Raw genomic sequence first — 18538 nt, forward strand, 5'->3', positions numbered from 1 at the left:
TGCAGACAATTGCACTTCAGGAGCTTAGATCACTTGAACATTATCTCTTATGTCTGGCAATGGTGGCATAATTAAAATTATCTGTCTGCTAGAAGTTTCCCCTCTAACCAGCATTTTTTTCACCGTGTTTGAATTATTTTAATTTCTGGGAAACAAAATGCAGTAAACCATCAAGCTGAAAGCTAAGGCAACGTATAAAGGGTGAGAATCTTGTCTGCTTGGTCTTTTAAGGAAAAAAAGGAAATTGCACAAGCAAGAAAAAGAAGGTTCTTTCTCTCTGGCTTATTTCAATCTAACCTAACCCCAATCAAAACAAAACAACACAGCTATGCTAGCAAGAGTTTGTGCACAAGCCCCCAGGAATGGGCACTTACCTAAGGCTGTGTAGCAGGACCGCATTAGGGCAGAGGCAGGGACTGACATCTCAGGGGTCCCAGCTCCACGCTTTGGTCCCAAGGAACAGAGACAACCTGGGGAGTGTTTCAGGTAGCTAATAGCTTGACTACGTTTTCAAAACCCAGCTTTTAAAGTAATCTTTAGGTAAAGTGTATTTAAGAAGAGAATATATGTTGATTCAGTAAAGCAAACATGGCAGCTCTTCCAAAAAGCAACTTCAAAAGAAGCGATTTGGTTTCTGATTTCTGACTCAGTGGCCATCACCGGTGCTCTACAAAATTTTGCCATTTCTACGTATTTCACCTTCCCCTGCTGCTAGCAGAATATACTGGATGACCAAGAACTGCCTTTTCCTTCTCAAAACCAAAGTTTGTGCTCAAAGGCAATCTTGAACTGCCATAAGAATTTAATGCTGCACGCTCTTCCCCTGCAGGCTGTACACAGCTGCTGCTCCCCCAAGCGATGCAGAGAGCTTCGTGCCAGAGGTCCAAGCGCACCACTCGCCAAAGCCCATCGCCATCCTTGCTCACAAAATCCTCCCTCTGCCGTGGAAGGCCTTGCGAGCTGCAGGGCTCCGTGCCAATGCAGCTCCCAGAGCACCATCTACAGCTCAGCAGAGTGAAAGCAGGCGGAAAGGAGGCGAGCTTGGGACAGCCGTGTGATGCCATGAGCTCGCCGGAGGCAGCCACACTTCGTGGCCCTCTGCAAAGAGAGCACCCGTGATTTCCAGAAGCCTTTTATACTTCTTTAGCTTTTAACACAGTAGATGATGTATTTTCCCTTTCATCTCATACTCAGAAAAATTACTTTGTTCCGAATTTAAAGTTTCAGCAAATAAAAACAACTATAAGCGCATACATGGCACGCAACATTTTAATTTGCCATAAAGTTAAAAACTATCATCTTAAACTAACACAGTTCAGAGAATGTAATAAGTAGGTGACGACAAGAGTTTTGCATAGAACACACATCAAGAACTTGAAGGGTTTTTGTTTTGTTCTGCATCACTTTCCGTAGGTCAAGCTACGCACACCCCACACCACAGCCTTCAATGCGCTCGCAGTGGCTGCAGCAAACCTGGCCGTGATGGAAATCTGGCTTCAAACCATGACCCCAGGAGATGTGAGGGTACCTGACTTCATCACAAACTGTCCTTTTCTGACAAGGCGGGGAGATGGTAAATGTCTTACTGTTTTATGAGAAATCCTGTCTGCATGGCAGGAGCTAAGTTACAGGAAGGCTCATGTGAATGCCAATCTTCAACAAAAAACAGTCAACTGTATCAGTAAGCCCAGCAAAGAACTCATTTCTGATTTTTGACAGGTCTTTCTCCTCAACCTAATCTAGCCAAAGATCCCCCTTTTAGGGCCATCCACAGTTTGCTCTGAATTTAAATGTTTTCATTCCCCTCCTTTTACAAGCCTTTGCAAGCAGCTAGCACCGGCACTATGAGATGGCCAACTGAAGCCCTCTGAAAACATTCAGTTCCTGAAGGCCTGAAGATGCTTACACTGAAGTTTGTCTTTTGTCATATATCAGATACAGTCATCCTTTCCTGGGGTTTGGTTTCCAAGAAGCCTTGGTCTGTAACTCTCCCCTATCCCCCACCAATTCAGGGTAGGGGTGGCTACATCCCTCTAGAACAGAGCTTCGAGGAACACTTGAAGCTCTATTTCTGTACTGTAAATTTGATTTAAAAAAAAGCAGTATCATGGCCCTGTTCTTATTAACCCACACTGGATTAATAACACATAGGCAACTTCCTGAAAAATCACAAAGGGGCAGGAGGAGAACGTGACAAACATCTTCACCGCAAGTCTTCCTTTGCAAATCTAAGGACTTGAGTGCACCAAGAAGGATCCTCCTTCTAGCATTTAAGGAGGGGGAAAATTAACTTACCACATAAATCAACTCCTTGGGAAATCTTTTTACGTATTCAACTTCCAGACTGTTCAGGGGAAAGGTGATATTGAAGTGTACTTTCTTACCTTGATTAAGTTTCTTTGTGGGATATTCTTAGGCCATATATTCAGAAGTGCTAGGTGGAATATTTCATTTAAATGGCATTTCTTTCCAGTAGAAGCTAACAAAAAAAAAATCAATAGAATCTTGTCTGACAGAATAAGTCATTTCCTAGAACATACTTTTAGGACTACTGTAGTCTTTTTTTCTTTTTTCCTCTCCAGACTACTTAAGCAAACAGAGGAATTGTTTATTTTACTGGTTACTTGTGTCACTAAGAAACCTCTCCACTCTACTTGGACTGAACTGTGGAAAATACTTAGCATCTGTTTCTCCATTCTCAGTGTTAAGATTTTTCCTTGAAGATTAGTCAAAGATTCTCTGCCTCAAAACAAAAAGCATGCCTGTATTTTTTAGTAGTACTTTTGATTTTGCTATCATTTCCAAATCAGTATGCAAGGATATTTACATTAACTTATTTTGTAAATAGCAATCTAATTTTGTAATTACAAATCTAATTATCATCTAAAATCAAGGAATAGCCAGAATCATGGCAACTTATTCTGCACCAAACACAGTGCTGAATATGTTGTCAGCCCATGAGTCTGATCTGAATTATCTCCAAACCAACATACAAAAGTACCCCCTGTGACTGGAAATCAATCATTTGATACTAAGAACAGATAATTAACTCCTCCCACATAAAAATTAATTGCAGCATCCACTCAAATAGAGAACTGTCTGACTTATGTGTTAAAATGTAGTAACTCAGACTGCTTCTTCGGAGATCTTAACGGCCTAATAAAACATTTAGATACAGCTTCTCTAAACATTTCGGACAGATGCAGAGTATTGACTGAGTAGCTAATAAACCTGATGCAGTTTTACAAATCCACATCCTCAAAGAACAGCAAATTAGCTGCAGTGCAGGAAAGACAGCCAGGCTATCAAGCAAATTCCATTCATAGCACAAAAAAATGCAAAGCTGGACTGTGAAGAAACACCTAATAATTTAATGGTGAAAAACATCTGATGTTCAGAATACATACACACAATTTCAACAAAGGCCCATATAATTTGAATAGTGTTTCAATGGCATGAAAGTGAAAGTTAATACAGTTCACTGTTTGTGGCTTCCAAATTAAGTCTAGAAATTACATTTCCCTCCTTTTTCCCCATTTTACTTGGAAATGTGTACCCGAACAACAGCATACACAAAGACATATGTATCCATATATACTTTTTTTTTTTTTATTAACAATGTATGTCATTATTGAACAAGGCAACTGAGAAATACAAGGACTGGACATATACATGAAAATTTTACAATTTGACAAAAAATTGGCATATGACTTATATACAGATGCAACTAATGAAGGTTACAAGTCTACTGTATTTGATTAAACACAGTCCTAAGCACTTACATTATGAAAATTTGAAGTTGATCATACAGACATCAAATTCTGGAATCTAAAAATAATAGCAGTTTAAAAACTTCAAAGCTTTCTATGTCCATCCATTTTACAGAACATCACTACAGCTCTTCCTACTACCATATACATGAAAGATTATCAAAAATATATTGATGGGTCTATCACTAATCATGAATGTTTGTATTTACATTAAGTTAGCAAATACTTCACCAAATACTTTATATACAAAACTCAATTTGTCCTTTGTGAAAGAGTCATTAAAAAGTTAAAAACCATAGAAATGCCAGTTAGAAACAATGCATTCCAAAAATTGGACTTGTTTACAACAACTGAGAACAATTTAAAATAACTTATGAAAAAGTATGTTATTTTAGTACAAGTATTCTCACAACTCTTTAGTTCCAATACAGAGTAGCAGAAACTTCATCCTGGGTGTTGAGTAGTATCTTCTCTTCCGATAATGCTGCAAGAAAAAAAATCTTAAGCACTTTGTCATGCAGGCTTTGAAAAAAGGCATACATAATTCAAGGAAAAGAACTCTTCCCCCCTTCTCAGTGCAGTAAGCCTTGTCCCATTCATACTGGCTCAAATACTCTGAGTTCTCATTTCTTACTCCTTAGAGACCAAAAGGGGAAGGGGGAGAGGGAAAAAAAAAAAACAAAACCACAGCCTCTGTAGCTTAACACTATTCAGAATGTGCACATCCTTTTGCCAGCAGTGTTTTTGAATATGTTCTTGGCTGATTTTTACATTTGACTGTCATGCTCTCGCAGCATGCTTTGAACACCCCTAACAAAAATCAGTCTTCTCTGCCAAACTAGGAACCCCTCCAACCTGTCTCTCAATTGAAAAAGAGCTTAGACAGGAACCAGACGTTCACTCTGCAGGCAATTCTTCTACACAGACACGAGCACCTAAGGAATTCTGGAATACAAAACATGGATGCTGAATGAATCTACACATGCTAAGGATCAGACATCTACTGAAACGTGGACTCCTGTAATTACATTCCACTCAGGCACACTGGAGTACCAAAATACAATTTGAGAACAGAGAAGCACGGTTTACAGCACTCCATGTTTGCGAGAAAAGATCCATCAGTTTCTGGAGTCTCAGCTCACTTCTTCTAGAAACAAGCAACAGGCATTATGGAAACAGTGATTCTTCACTGAATTGAATCAGTGCAATAGAATTGTTCATAATGCACTGCAATGACTTTGTCAAAGTGCTGACACCACATAACAAGCAAAATTAGATCTTGCTGTCAAAACCATATGAAGTAGATTGAATTTCCCTTTTTATCTCTAGAGATGCTGAATGCATTTTCTATACTTGCTGCATGGAATCCCTACCTACCAATTTCACCAGTGCCTCACATATTATTTTTCTTCCTTATTCTTCAAACTCCATAATGACCAACTCTTAAATCTCCTTTATGAAAGAAAAGGATGGAATGGCATGTCAACCACCTTTAATCTAGACAGCCACACTCTTACTGTTGAATCTTGTCCCCTCTTCTTTCAGACAAACCTCCATTCTTTGACTTTCCTCATAAGTCATTACTCTAACATCTTGCAGGTCATCTTCCTCATTTCTTTCAACTCATGCTCACTAGGAGAAGGGGTATAACATTTTTGGTCTACTTTTCTTTCTCTGTACTGTTCCTAAGTATCTTTATCCAAAACACAAAATCCAGTCAACTTCTCTGTTGATGACTACACACATATCAAACTCCTTGCACAATTTCTGCTTCTTTCTACACATTTTCACACCTGTTCACATATATCCAGGAACACATCCTTCTCCAGATTCAAGTACTTTTCACCACAGCTTTCTCGACAAACTTTGTCAATCTGAGCAACCTGCTCAGGTTACAGACTAATGACAAATGCTCGAGTCTTCAAATCATTCTTCTCTCTAGATCTTTGCATCCAATAACTACAGCAGCATTTTGCACTCTTTTATTGTGTCTCTCAAAAACATGTTCTCCTTAGTCCATTTGTATGTCTAAAACTCATCCAAGCTCTGAGACTATCCTTTTAGGCTGTGTTAGTCTTCTGATTCAGGTCACTGTACACTCACACACAGTGCTGCTGACATAATTTGAGGCAAGATGCAGGAGCAGAGAGTAACTGAAGCTACATAAGCAGCTCTGCTAATGTGGAAGCCACAGTTTAAACATGTCCCTTTCCTTAACACCTCAAATAACGTGTCCAATAACCTCTGTCCTGATTCTATTTTTGTAACTATTTCCACTCTCATACCTCATAAGCTCTTCAGAGCAAGGATTTTTTTTGGTTTTTGTTCTGTTTATACAGCACCTGCAACCAAAAGATCTGGAGCAAAAATTTAAGATCTTTGCACTGCAGCACAGTACGCACGGTAAATCTGTACAGTGAATCTGTACAGTAATTTATTCATTAACAGGATAAATTTAAGGCTTCTCAGTTCTTACCAGTTCAATTTGTGCTCTGTCGCTGGACTTTTGGCCCAACACTCTGAGTTTCTTCTTCTGGATTTGGGCGCTTCCCTGCACTAATGCCAGTACCAAGGGATGTTCTTCCTGATAATTTAAAACCAGTATTTATATCAAGAATTTATGTCAAGACTCTATTGTACTTTTATATATTCTTTTGTTTTGTTTTTAAGTTACCTGCTTGCAGTAAGTGTGATTGTTGATTGTCTCCGTGGGCATAGTGTAAGATACTACTTGCTTGACAGTAACCTGTTCAGATACAGTAGATATTATAACAAATAAAATCCAGAACTGCAAATCAGTGCAGTTACGTTCCTTACAACAGCAAAAAAGAAGCCAATTGATCAAGAAAAAATCCTGACAAACCATCCTGAATGAAAGAGTTCTTATGCAAAAAAAAGAAATCCTCATAACAGCATCTAGGGCAATTAAATAAAAAATATTAAAATAAAAAAAATAAATTTTTTATTTTAACAAAAAATATTAAAATAAAAATTAAATAAATATGCACAGTGAAAAATATAGTATGTGCATGCATAGTTATGCACTGTATTTGTAGGAAACAGAAGTTAATCTGTTTGGACATATTAATATATTCTACGTTGCTATAAATTTTTAATATTTGTACTTCCATGTCTCCTCATCCTTTTTACTATTCTTTTACAGAAAGAATAGCAAATCCTTAACATAACTAAGCTGTAGAAAAAACACAAGTAACAAAAAGATTTAAACTTTTCTGGCTCATGTAAGCTATCCACTGGCAACCCTGACATAATGCATTATGCATCCCGCATAAGTAGCGCGAATTAGCAAAAGCAGTTGCAATGTTTCTTATTCTGTTGTGCTGTTCTGGTTATGTTCTGGATATTTAAACAAAACAGATTACAGTCTTTCATGACCGGTAAACACACAGTGTCTGTTAAGACTGCAAGGAAGAGACAGTTACGCTAAATTTGCTTGCAAATCCGACCTACTACAAACCACATCTTCAATCTCTGTGTAAAGTGACTAACAATTATGGAAACAAATTAAATGAGTATCCACAGAGAACTGTGGAAGTTGATTATACATGGAAAGAGTGGTAATGAAATCAGGGAAAAAGATAACATGCAAATTTTGCAATCAAATGCATAAAGTGAAATTTTGTCCTCCAGTACTGTGCGTTTGAAGTAGCCTAGAATAATGTCCAATAATTTTGTTTAGTCACGCTTGTGATCCCCTCTTCAAAACAGAACTATTATTCTAGATGAGTATTTGAAAGATAAAAGTGACAAGACAAGCAAGTTTACTCTAAGACATAATTTTTATGTTTCAAGAACAGAAACAAGGCCAGTTCCAAGTTATAGACAGCAGCTGCCAGCAAAAATTCATCCATTTTATTTTGATGTTTTGTCTTTTCTTCCATAGTTGCGAGAACCTGGAGATCCTCTACAGACAAGCACTCCCGTAATACCTTGCTGCTGAATTCCACTTGTTCCTGCATGAGAGTCTCCCAGGGCACATGTCTGAACACCAACTGTCTGACCATCGCCAGTTCCCAATTGAGCTCCTAGCGAGGCAGGAAAAAATAGTAAACATTCCAATTTGGGAATTTAAAAGACGCCCCTCCACATACACCCCCCTTCAAGAGGTAGGCTGAGTATGGCTTTGGGTTTGTTTTGTTTGGTCTTTTCCATTTATTTGTCAAACTACCTCAGAACAGGTCCAAAGTTCTAATGGTTTCAACTTTTCAAATTCAAACTTGCAAATTCAGATGAATGCACAGTAACCTCCTACAAAATGGTTATGTTTGATATGAAAAGTGTAAGTAGGCCATGTATATACACATACATACACACACACACTAGACTAGACTTCTTTTCTTTAATGGTAAGGTCCACCTTCTGCTGCAATCTGCTTTTAAATTTGACCAAAGCCTCAGGAGAGCATAGAAACAGTAAATTTTCAGTTCTGTCTTAACCTTTAACAAGGAGGAGTCTACAGTATACATGGTATTCAAGATGATGATGCATCATAGATTTATACAAATTTAAAAACATCATAGAATTGACTAGAATAGTTGACTTGGAAGGGACCTGCCTGACCACTTCAGGGCTAACCAAAAGTTAAAGCATATTAATTTAAGGGCATTGTCCAAATGCCTCTTGAACACTGACAGGCATGGGGGCATCAACCACTTCTCCAGGAAACCTCTTCCAGTGTTTTAACACCCTCATGGTAAAGAAATTTCATTACATATTAGACTAGATATTTGGAAAAGTGTCCAGATTTTGCCTGAGATGGAGTTAATTTTCCTCACAGTGACTGGGGTGATGCCATGGTTTGGATTTAGGAGAAAAATAATGTTGATAGCACCAATGTTTGAGTTGTTGCTGAGCAGTGCTAACAGCGAGTCAAGTACCTGTCAGCTTCTTGTGCTGCCCTGCCAGCGAGGAGGCTGAGCGCATGCAAGAAACTGGGAGGGGACCACAGACAGGACAGCTGACCCCAAGCAGCCAAGGGACAGTCCATGCCATAGGGGGTCACACAGAGCAATAAAACTGGGGGGGTTGGCTGGCAGGGTGGCTGTCACTTGGGGACTGGCTGGGCATCAGTTGGCGGGTGGCGAGCAATTGCATTGTACATCACTTGTTTTGTATATATATACACACACAAAATATATTTATTATTATTTTCCCTTCCTTTTCTGTCCTATTAAACTGTCTTTATCTCAACCAAAAAGTTGGGGGGGGTGGGGGGCGGTTTGGGAAGGAAGGTAAGAGAATGGTTGTGTGGTGCTTAGCTGTCTGCTGGGTTACACCACAACAAAGTCACAATTTCGTATTTTTTTTCCTTAGTAACCTGTTAATCTTTGTATGCTACATTAAGAATATTAATAGCATAAAAACTTTCATCAAAAACATTTGATAAATTCTGTATTATGTTCTTACAGACACTGTTTATTATACTGTTGTTGGTGCTATGGTAGATTCCAGTAAGCAATCTAATGCTGACAGAAGAAAATTTACAGATTAACAGTTCTGATTTGAAAATTCAAAAATCACTACTTATTACAAATATCAGGATGTTTAGATTTCTAAAAGATCACATTCTAATGCTTTTGAAATCAAACTGTTTGATACACGTTAATAGATGATTTTGGGGGAATAAAAACAGTGCAAATTTTTATTCTATGTCTGAGATTAAAAAAGATCTGAAGATATCTTCATATAAATACTACCAAACTGTGAAGAAATCTGAAAACGTTTAAGTGATTTACACTGAAACCTGTCTTGTGAAAACAGCTCTTCTTATACGCCATGCCAAAGGCTTTGTAAAAGACATTTGGGCAGTTCAGTTCCAGTACTTCTACATATGAAAAAAGAATTTGACTAACCTCCTGTACTACCACACCCAGAAATGCTTTCTCCTGGTGAAAAGCCCATTAGCCCACCATTTCCATTTCCATTTGGATTAGAAGGCACTGTTGCAAGAAGACCTAAGCAATGAAATAAAATAAAGTCATAAAACAAAATAAAATAAAATATAACATAATATAATATATATACACCATATATACCGTCCCAGGGAGCTTGATAGATATATATATATATATATATATATATATATATATACACACACACCATATATATATATATGTAGGTGTGTACATACATACACACACATACCTCCACCTCCCCTACTGCTGGAATCTTGCCAAGTAATTTTAGTTCACAATTACTTAGTGGGCATTTTCCACATAATATTCTATATAATTTTTCCAATATGCATTAGTTACAAGTATTCACCACGTTGTACTGGACTGCAATGCATCCTGATTCAATATCCATTATTATCAGAACAGACTGCTTATACCTTTCTGAACAATGTAAATGCATGTGGTTTGCTTCTCAGAGCAAAGGGGATGGTTTTTGCTAACCAGGAAGAACGTTATCAGAGCTTGCATCAGCATCTATTTGAGCAACAGCACTTGCACGTATATGCTATGATTGAAGTTATGAACCATATGCATTTTCTAATCGCTGTTATTAAAACTTAGCTGTACAGAAGTATCACAACACTCACACAACCCAGTTTAACCAAAAACTTCCATAAGCCTAAATAAAAAGTTTTCTGGAAAAGATTTGGAAACAGACAGTCCAATCAAGCCCTTTTTACCCTTCTTGGTTACATCTAATATTTTCATATACTTGTATATAAAACCCTGGTCACAACACTGAACTCGCACCTAACTAACCATGACTATGGGATAAAGTTATTAATTGCTAGAAGGAGAGAAGTTTTCAAATAAATAAAGCCAATAGCCATACCCAGTCCTCTATATCGGGAAAGCTGCTGGTAAATTTGTTTCATCCTCTCAATATTCAGACGGCTTGCTTCAGCATGATTTACCATTGGTTTGGGATAATTAACTCCTATAATACATTTTGCAGCCTTCTGGATGCTCTCTGGGGCGTTCCAAGGATCATAGATGTATTTTGCAGGGAAACCTCTAAGTACAGGCAAGTAACGTCTTTAAAAAAAAAAGAAGAACATTTTAAATATCAAGCTATTTAAGCAATTTGACAGTTTAAGCAACATCTACAAATTACTGCAACCTCTGGACTGTGAATTACCTGATGTAATCTCCATTTGGGTCAGTTCTTCTGCCAAAACCCACTGGACAGTAGCAGTGAAAAAACTGCTGAAAAAAGGAACTACAGGATAACCACATCCAGCTCCCAGCATTCACACTCCAATCTGCATCAAGTAAGAGCTCTTCAAAGACCTTGAGAAATCAGAGCAACAAGTTAGTATGAACATAGCACATCTCTGGACCACCTACTTTTTCAGGAGCTGTTCAGAGTCTTGGATTTCAGCAGAGTAAATCCAGCTCTTCCACATGGCAACACTCTTTCTAAACTGGCACATTCACAGACTGCTGAGTACACAAGTACAAACACTTACCTAAGTGCCAAAGTCAAGAACAGAAGTGATAGCCCATTTTGGCTTTTAACCTGTAAAAAAACCTTGTAGACATCTCAGAAAGGTAAGACCAAGAAGTTGCACCTTTTTGCTTAAACACATCCTTAAGAAATAAATCCTCGAAGGATGGCAGGAGTTTGATTACTTGTAAGTGTATTTGTTGCTTTTGGAAGAGCTGCCGCTTCACATTGCAACTTCCTCAAGCTTTGCTAACTTCCACAAAGCAGGAAACACACGAGGCACGCTTCTAACTCTGTCAGTCTAAACACCTCAACTTGTGCAGCAGCTTTCACTAGTCAAGGAGACCTAAGAGTAGAAATCAAGAGTTTCAGGATAGTAAAAATATTCAAAAGCTGTGATCTTGAAGGCCACTAGTTAATCTAGTAAGTCATGGTTTTGAGGATACACCTTTGAATTCTTGGAGATGTTTACATTAAAAGTAACAAATGAGGAAGCTGATTTAAATCTGGAACTCAACAGTTTCAAAGCATTCAGGTTTCCAGCACTGATTGTTTTGTATTTGTATTGCTTGTTTTATTACTTGTTAACAGAGATGAGCCTAGCGTGCATAACAAGAAGCTTCTTTGCTCACTAGTCATACCACTAACAATAGAGGCTAACAAGAAAGAAAGAAGCCTTATTCTGTGAAGGAGAACTTGTGAGTACTTTTTATAAAAACAGCGCACTGAGTAGTTTTCAAAACAGATACTTAATACCTATTTTTCAAGTTCTGATTTTCCTTTCAAACTTATTTCCTTTCAAACATTGTCTTCAAAAGTTCCAAAGAACCATAATTTTTCTATACCCTAAGACTCAAACTTAGTATGTTACTATTGCCACCCAACCTAAGCTAGTATTTTTTCCAAAATAGTCTCAATAAGGCAATACTGTTGAACAAGGATTTCTCTCTCCATATATTCATGACAGCTTTCATACTACAGCATACACCGAATAAATATTACAAAAGTAACGTTGCCTACATATCTGCAACTACTAGAAAGAAAAACCCTATGTTTCGAAACAACTTTTTTTAAGTAAGCAACCTATAACATAAGATCTTTAGCTGAACGCTAAATGTTAGCGCACAACTATTCCACTAGATGCTGCCATGTAACAAGACTTTGGAAATAACATTTCCTCAGAAAGACAGATTAACTTTTGCTAGCTAGGGACATGCTAACTAAACATCCTTCCACTGCACAAGTCTACCCCCCATACCTCTGCATTATTTCAAGAGTAAGAAAAAGTTGGCACTCATCTGTAATACAGTTTCTTCATTTGGCTGAATTACCTATGCATGTTTATCTTCAATGTCTGTATCTATGAACTGCAAAGGAAAATTCCTAAGACAGCTTACGTTGTTGTGTAACTGAGACTTACTTATTTATTTTAAACAGAACATGTTTACTCGCAGCTGATCTGTTGAGCAAGGTGAAATTTCATAAGATTATATACATACATAAATGTGAAGTTAAAATCCTGATAGCAAGTAAATTATTTTTTAAACTTCAGAAATAAAGAACTATTTTGTATTGATTATCATCATTTAGTAAAACAAATGCCATCCTTCTAAAAAAAAAAGTAAAACTGATTCAAATGCTAAAATGAAATTACTCCATTCTTTTCTTCAGAAGACTGACATTTGCACTTTGAACTTCAACATCTCCTGGACACTTACATGGAAATTAATTGCACTGAAACTACAGCTAAATCGCTTGCCTATACTTACACTTCTAACATTAGGTGAATGGCCAGAAGTGTCTGAAAGGACACTCAGCTATTAGTCTTCTCCCTTGAATTCATGTGTTCTTCCTTAGCAGGGAAGCAAACAAGATGTGAACAGAAACTGCACATACAATACAACTGGAAAGATGTTCCAGTTACAGGAGTAAACCATACTTACTTGTAAAGACTTAGGAAGAAATCTCAAATTTAAAAGAATTGCAGACCTATTCTGACTGCACTAAACCTTCCAATATAAGGGTGTACTCAGTAGGCAAAAACTTCTTTACCACTGGTTTGATCAGAACTGATTTTGTCCACAGTTTAAGGCTTCATATTCAGCTTAGTCATTTTGTGGATATCATTACTGTATAGTGTATCTGAGGCTTCAATGTTAAAATTCAAGAAAGAGAAACAATACCTTCATTCCTTCTTCCCAACTAATCCAGAGGTCACCTCGAGTCAAAAAGCATGCCACAGCATGCCGCGCTAAATGGTGAATCCAGCCTTCTTGACGAAGCTGTGTCATAATTGCATCAATCCAAGGAAAACCTGTCCTGCCTTCTGCCCATTTGGCCAAAGCCTCGGGATTTTTATCCCATGGAATTTGAACACAGATAGGATTCCCCTCCATTTTATCAAACCGTGGATTGTTAGTCGCCGCTGTGTAGAAAAATTCACGCCATAACAGCTGGCCATAGAGGGAGAGGGGAGGGGAGCTGTTCTTTTTTACCTGAAGATCAGCATTAAAAGGAAAACATTTTATTAGGAGAAGGTAAGGAAAAAAATAAATCAATAAATCTATGAACGTGTAGTTGTCCATGTAGAAACCATACCTTTTTGTACAGGTCCGTTAGCTTGAAATAAAAGAGACGACAAGACAAACAGCCAAAGCGGAGGTAGGGACTAAGCCCAGTAGGGCTTGCCAGAAGGGAATTTGCATTCATTCGCGGTCTTTCAAAGTTTGCCACCCAAGCCTTAAAAAAAAAAAAAAAAAAAAGGCAAAACATGCCAACATCAGTTTACAGATTAGGTAGCAAAAAGCCATCATAAAGAGATAGATTATACACTGTCTATAAATGAATTCAGACACTGGACAGATGATCACAGTATCTTAGATCCAAGATAAAGCAGTCAAGCATTCAAGGGGTTCCTCTTGAATGAGTGGAAACTCTGGAAGATAATTCACCTCAATGCAGGAGGCATTAGCTGTCCTCCAGAACTACCTATCCCTTCTTTAAATATAAAGGAAACCAACTAACAGTACGTTAGCTTTTAGAAGAATTCCCCTTCAAAAGTTACAAGAACTATGTTTCAGGTAAAAATAACCTCCAAAGAAAAAATAATTCAATTTTTCAGAGCACAAAACAGAATGACAGACTTTCTCCAAAATTCAAATTAAGAGACAACCTGCTATTATCTTTTAAAACTACAAAACAGCAATTTGATTTACATTTTTATATAAAGCCTTGAGTACAAGTTTGCTTTTGTTTTTTAAACTACTTGCCCAATTCTTTTTATGTTTCATTGCAAAGGGCAACTATGTTTTCCAGGTATGTCATATTCGCAATGATTTGAAACATACCTTTCGTTCTAAATGTCTTTCCAGTCGTGTGAGAGCTTCTGTTTCTCCCCCAGGCCATACTGCAGAAGGCAGACCATCCGTGTCAAAACCTGAAAAACAAATTAAAACAAGGAAATTCCTTGTTTGCCTCTACTGTAGGGCAATAAAATTCTAGCATATTGATACTCGGTGACATTTTATTATATCTTGAGAATAGCCTTAAGTTGGACATGTGACAAAGTACAAGTTTTGTAACAGTATCAAGTAATCAAGTCTTATCAAAGCCCATTCAACACCTCTAACTTGCAGAAAATGGCAGTTTTTATATTCCATTATCAAGCTTAATGCTGCATTACCTTTTTTAATTCCACTTTTGTTTTGGCACAAAGAAAGCAAACTTTCTTTCATTTTCCAAATTATGTTCACATTTCCAGCTCTGCAATATGTGGGCTAAAACACAAGTTTCACTTTTTTTCATACTACTAAGAAGCAAGGATTATTATTATAATCTACAGAATGCTTGAAAACTTTTTGCATTGCATTAAAAGCAGGCATGCTATCTTCAGAACTAATACGCTTGTTTCATTGACCTGGACATAAATAACAGATTGGGATTGTGGTCAATTTGATGATAAATAAGTACTGCTGCAGAAGAAAGATGAAAAGGTAAGACTTTCTCCCCGCTCTTTTCCCCTTCTAAAGGCTGTTCACCAAGAACATGAGATAACATGTCCACATACAGTTTAGTGAGACCTTCCTTTCTTAAAAAGGCTTTAAAAACAAAGTCTGTTGTAAGGGAATTCAAACAGACTAGACAGAGCTGCAAGAGCACAGCCAAAATCTGTCCAGACGCTTTTGTTAGAGATTTAGTAGTCACACTACATTTGTTTGCTTTTCAAGTGGGGAGTTGGTAGGAAATCAAAACATTATAGCTTGGTAATATTTCTTAGAATTTACAGAAACAAGAGATTTTTTAGAAGCTTCTAAAATAATTACTTGCTTTATTGTGATCTTTTTTGGCATTACAAGACAAGAGCTGTAACTGTAAAGGGTCGAATCAGTGACATGAAGCACAAGGATACCAAATACATTTAATACAAAGTGAAGTATTAAAGATTATCAGTATGTTGACGATGATTTGGTATCATCAGAATGGCTATGCTGCACTACAGGAAGCTAAGCAGTACTTAGTGTAGTTTGATTTATCTGACCTACCATTTAAAAATAAAACAATGCTTAAGATGTACAGAGCTCATTACCCTTTTTTTTTGTTCTATTTGTATGTCATAATTGGCATCAGTTTAACAATTAACTATAAACAGACCCTCTCTCACGTGGTTATTTTTAAGTATTATGCTTTCAGTGGTAGATTACATCCTTCTTGTTGCACAATAAGCAGTCTCAGAACATACCTAGCTCTTCAAGTGATGGGACACCATATTTCTCGTCATGGTCATCAGAAACTGGAGTAGTACATTTTTCCATTACTTCCGGGGTTATGGTCTCCACTGGCACCTCCAGTGGTTCCATTCTACTAATTAGAGTCTGGAATCGCTTGTAAGTAAGAGGTGGTTGTCCTCCATTTAATTCTATGATTCTGGAGTTTAAAAAAAAGGAAAGAAAAAGAGGTATGTCAGACAATGGCACATTACAATGCATTGTAAAAATATATAAATTTATATAATTCATATAAATTTATTGCACAAACTGTATAAAATATATACACCTATACACATGCAGAGAAGAAATATTTTTATCTACCTGTAGCATGCTATATAGAACACCAGATACACGTGTTAATCTGAACAGTTTCAACCTTAACTTTACACCACCCTTTTTCCCCTCCATCAGGGAGGCATATAAATAAACTCTTAACAACCAAATCAATTATCTGTAACTCCTGGGTTGAGGAAAGTCCTTCTGTAACGAATACAGACAGCTTGAGGCAAAGAAAAATACAGATCAACAAAGCAGATGAAAGACCACAGCTACATAGGTGGGTTGGGTGCATCTTTATAAGATTACACTATTTGCATAAAAATTTATTTCTCTATTCTGGTATTGAAAACAGAGCAGTTTCCATATTCGGCTTTGTCAATCTTTAAATACATCTGCAATCTTGGAAACAAGAAAGCTTCAGGTGTGGGGGAAGAGGGAAAATTTTCAACTTAAAAACAGTGGAAGAATTCCCTGTCCTCTCGTATGTCTAGCTGCCTCTCATACATGTAGCTTCTAACAGATTAAAACTGGCATCTACCACAATAAATTACTCAATGTTAAGATAAGCCAAGTCATACTTTTGAATAGTTTGCAGATTATGTTTCTATAATAGGGAGCTAATACTAATCCATTTAAATAGATCTCTGGAAAACTATAAACAACACATTAGGTAATGCAACACAGGGCTATCAAACAATCCCCAATTAGTTATTGGATACATAACTGAGAGGAAACAGTTCTTCAAAAATTAAGAACTTTCTGCTAACTTGTGTACAAGCAAGTGACAAAGACAGAACAATCTAAACTAACAAAACAACTAACTAAACAAAAGCAGACGCCAGTTTTGAGAAGTTAAAGGTATATGAACCACTTCACTATGAAGTCAGATAATTAACCGTTATTTTCAAAATAACCCAAAAATCAAAGCTACAATTCAGTTTTCTGCATCAATTTTGGAGTTCCAAAATTCTACTCATTTGCATGGATAGACGAATAGATAAAAGAAACATAAAACCAATTTGTAGTCTTCCCAACTCTAAAGCACTCTGCACAGAAAGTAACACACAGTATCTAAGCAAATACTGCATAAAAGTCACACCTTTTTTCTTTATAAGACCAGAAATAATGGTAACTTACTTGTCTAGGTCATATAACGTATGAGAAATTCGAACAATGACCTCCACTCCAGCTTCACTAGCCAGCTTTTTAATTGCCGCATCTCTCTCCTTCCCAAATGGTTCAGAGTCATATTCAATTGAAAGTTTTGCAATGTTCCACTCCTGAAACACAAAATAAATGTGGTCCTTCAGCAAGTCAGCTGCTTGATGGAGGGGGAGGGAAAGGAGAATGGGAAGGACACGATGCAACACAGCTACCCTCTGGGGATAGCTGGCAGAAGTACACAAAGGCGCAAAATAGATTTATTTTTGTGAGTCTGGGTGTTTAAAGCCCAACATTTTGGCATCTGGATAGGAATCAGGCACAAAAAAACCCTCTATTGATCCACCCCATTACACTTCTATGAAAGTTTTGAAAGCTCAGCTCTAACTTTAGGATACATATACCTTAAGAGACATAACAGAATGGAAATTATGACACAGGCTGCCTTCTGGACATTTTCCCGCAACAGTACGTTACTCTGCAGAAAAGCTTTTCACATATGCCTGTCAGCTTTAACAGCAGAGTTGAAGTTTTTGGAGAGAAACGAATTCAGAGGTAACCAGATTCTTCCCAGAACAGCTTCAAAAATGAAAGGGGAGTGCATTGGAGCAGCAACTACTTCCTCCCCTCCAAAACCAGACACCACCATACATTTTCCCTTCCTGTTCCAAACCCCCATCCTCCACCAACCAGAAAGGAAAGTCTTTCAATTCTCAATTAAAGTTCAGAAATCTGTCTCTTAAAAAGAGGATGCCATCAAGTCTAACATCCTTGATGTCACAGGCCATTTAATTTTACCCACAGATGCCGACAGCAAGCCAGCAGTAACAGATGGGGGAAAAGAACTGAAGAAAGGCTTCACTAGCGACTATGGTTTGTGCAACAGCAGGAAACTGGTAAGGTGGTAATGCACAAATGATCCTAGAAAGCCACCCTGCCAATCAAACTCAGAGAAACACTTTTCAAATCCCAGATCTCTTAAGCAGATGATTTAAACCTACCAGACAGACTATTTCAGACAACTGGATTTACACCAAAGAGACAAGGGTACTCAACGCTGATCACCCAGGGTGCAGCTTCACTTCTGGACCCCCTCTCTCTCTCTCTCTCTCTCTCCCCTAGATGAGGCCCAGGTACAAT

At 37.5% G+C, this 18538-nt stretch overlaps 1 protein-coding gene across 1 annotated transcript in view; it reads right to left on the bottom strand.

The window, feature by feature from the left end:
- Positions 1-3587: 3587 nt before the first annotated feature.
- CRY1 (cryptochrome circadian regulator 1) overlaps positions 3588-18538 on the bottom strand; it is a 38660-nt gene continuing 23709 nt past the window's right edge. Inside the window, exons 3-14 of the mRNA XM_040559753.1 lie at positions 17375-17517; positions 15931-16115; positions 14540-14628; positions 13791-13931; positions 13376-13687; positions 10884-11035; positions 10578-10780; positions 9644-9745; positions 7721-7816; positions 6445-6516; positions 6247-6354; positions 3588-4254 (exon numbers count right to left, since the gene is read on the bottom strand). Coding sequence (XP_040415687.1) covers positions 6251-6354; positions 6445-6516; positions 7721-7816; positions 9644-9745; positions 10578-10780; positions 10884-11035; positions 13376-13687; positions 13791-13931; positions 14540-14628; positions 15931-16115; positions 17375-17517 — 1599 coding nt within the window. The 3' untranslated portion in view covers positions 3588-4254; positions 6247-6250. The remainder of the gene's footprint in view (positions 4255-6246; positions 6355-6444; positions 6517-7720; positions 7817-9643; positions 9746-10577; positions 10781-10883; positions 11036-13375; positions 13688-13790; positions 13932-14539; positions 14629-15930; positions 16116-17374; positions 17518-18538) is intronic.

Source organism: Cygnus olor, chromosome 1 (assembly GCF_009769625.2).
Source record: "Cygnus olor isolate bCygOlo1 chromosome 1, bCygOlo1.pri.v2, whole genome shotgun sequence".
Classification (NCBI taxonomy): domain Eukaryota; kingdom Metazoa; phylum Chordata; class Aves; order Anseriformes; family Anatidae; genus Cygnus; species Cygnus olor.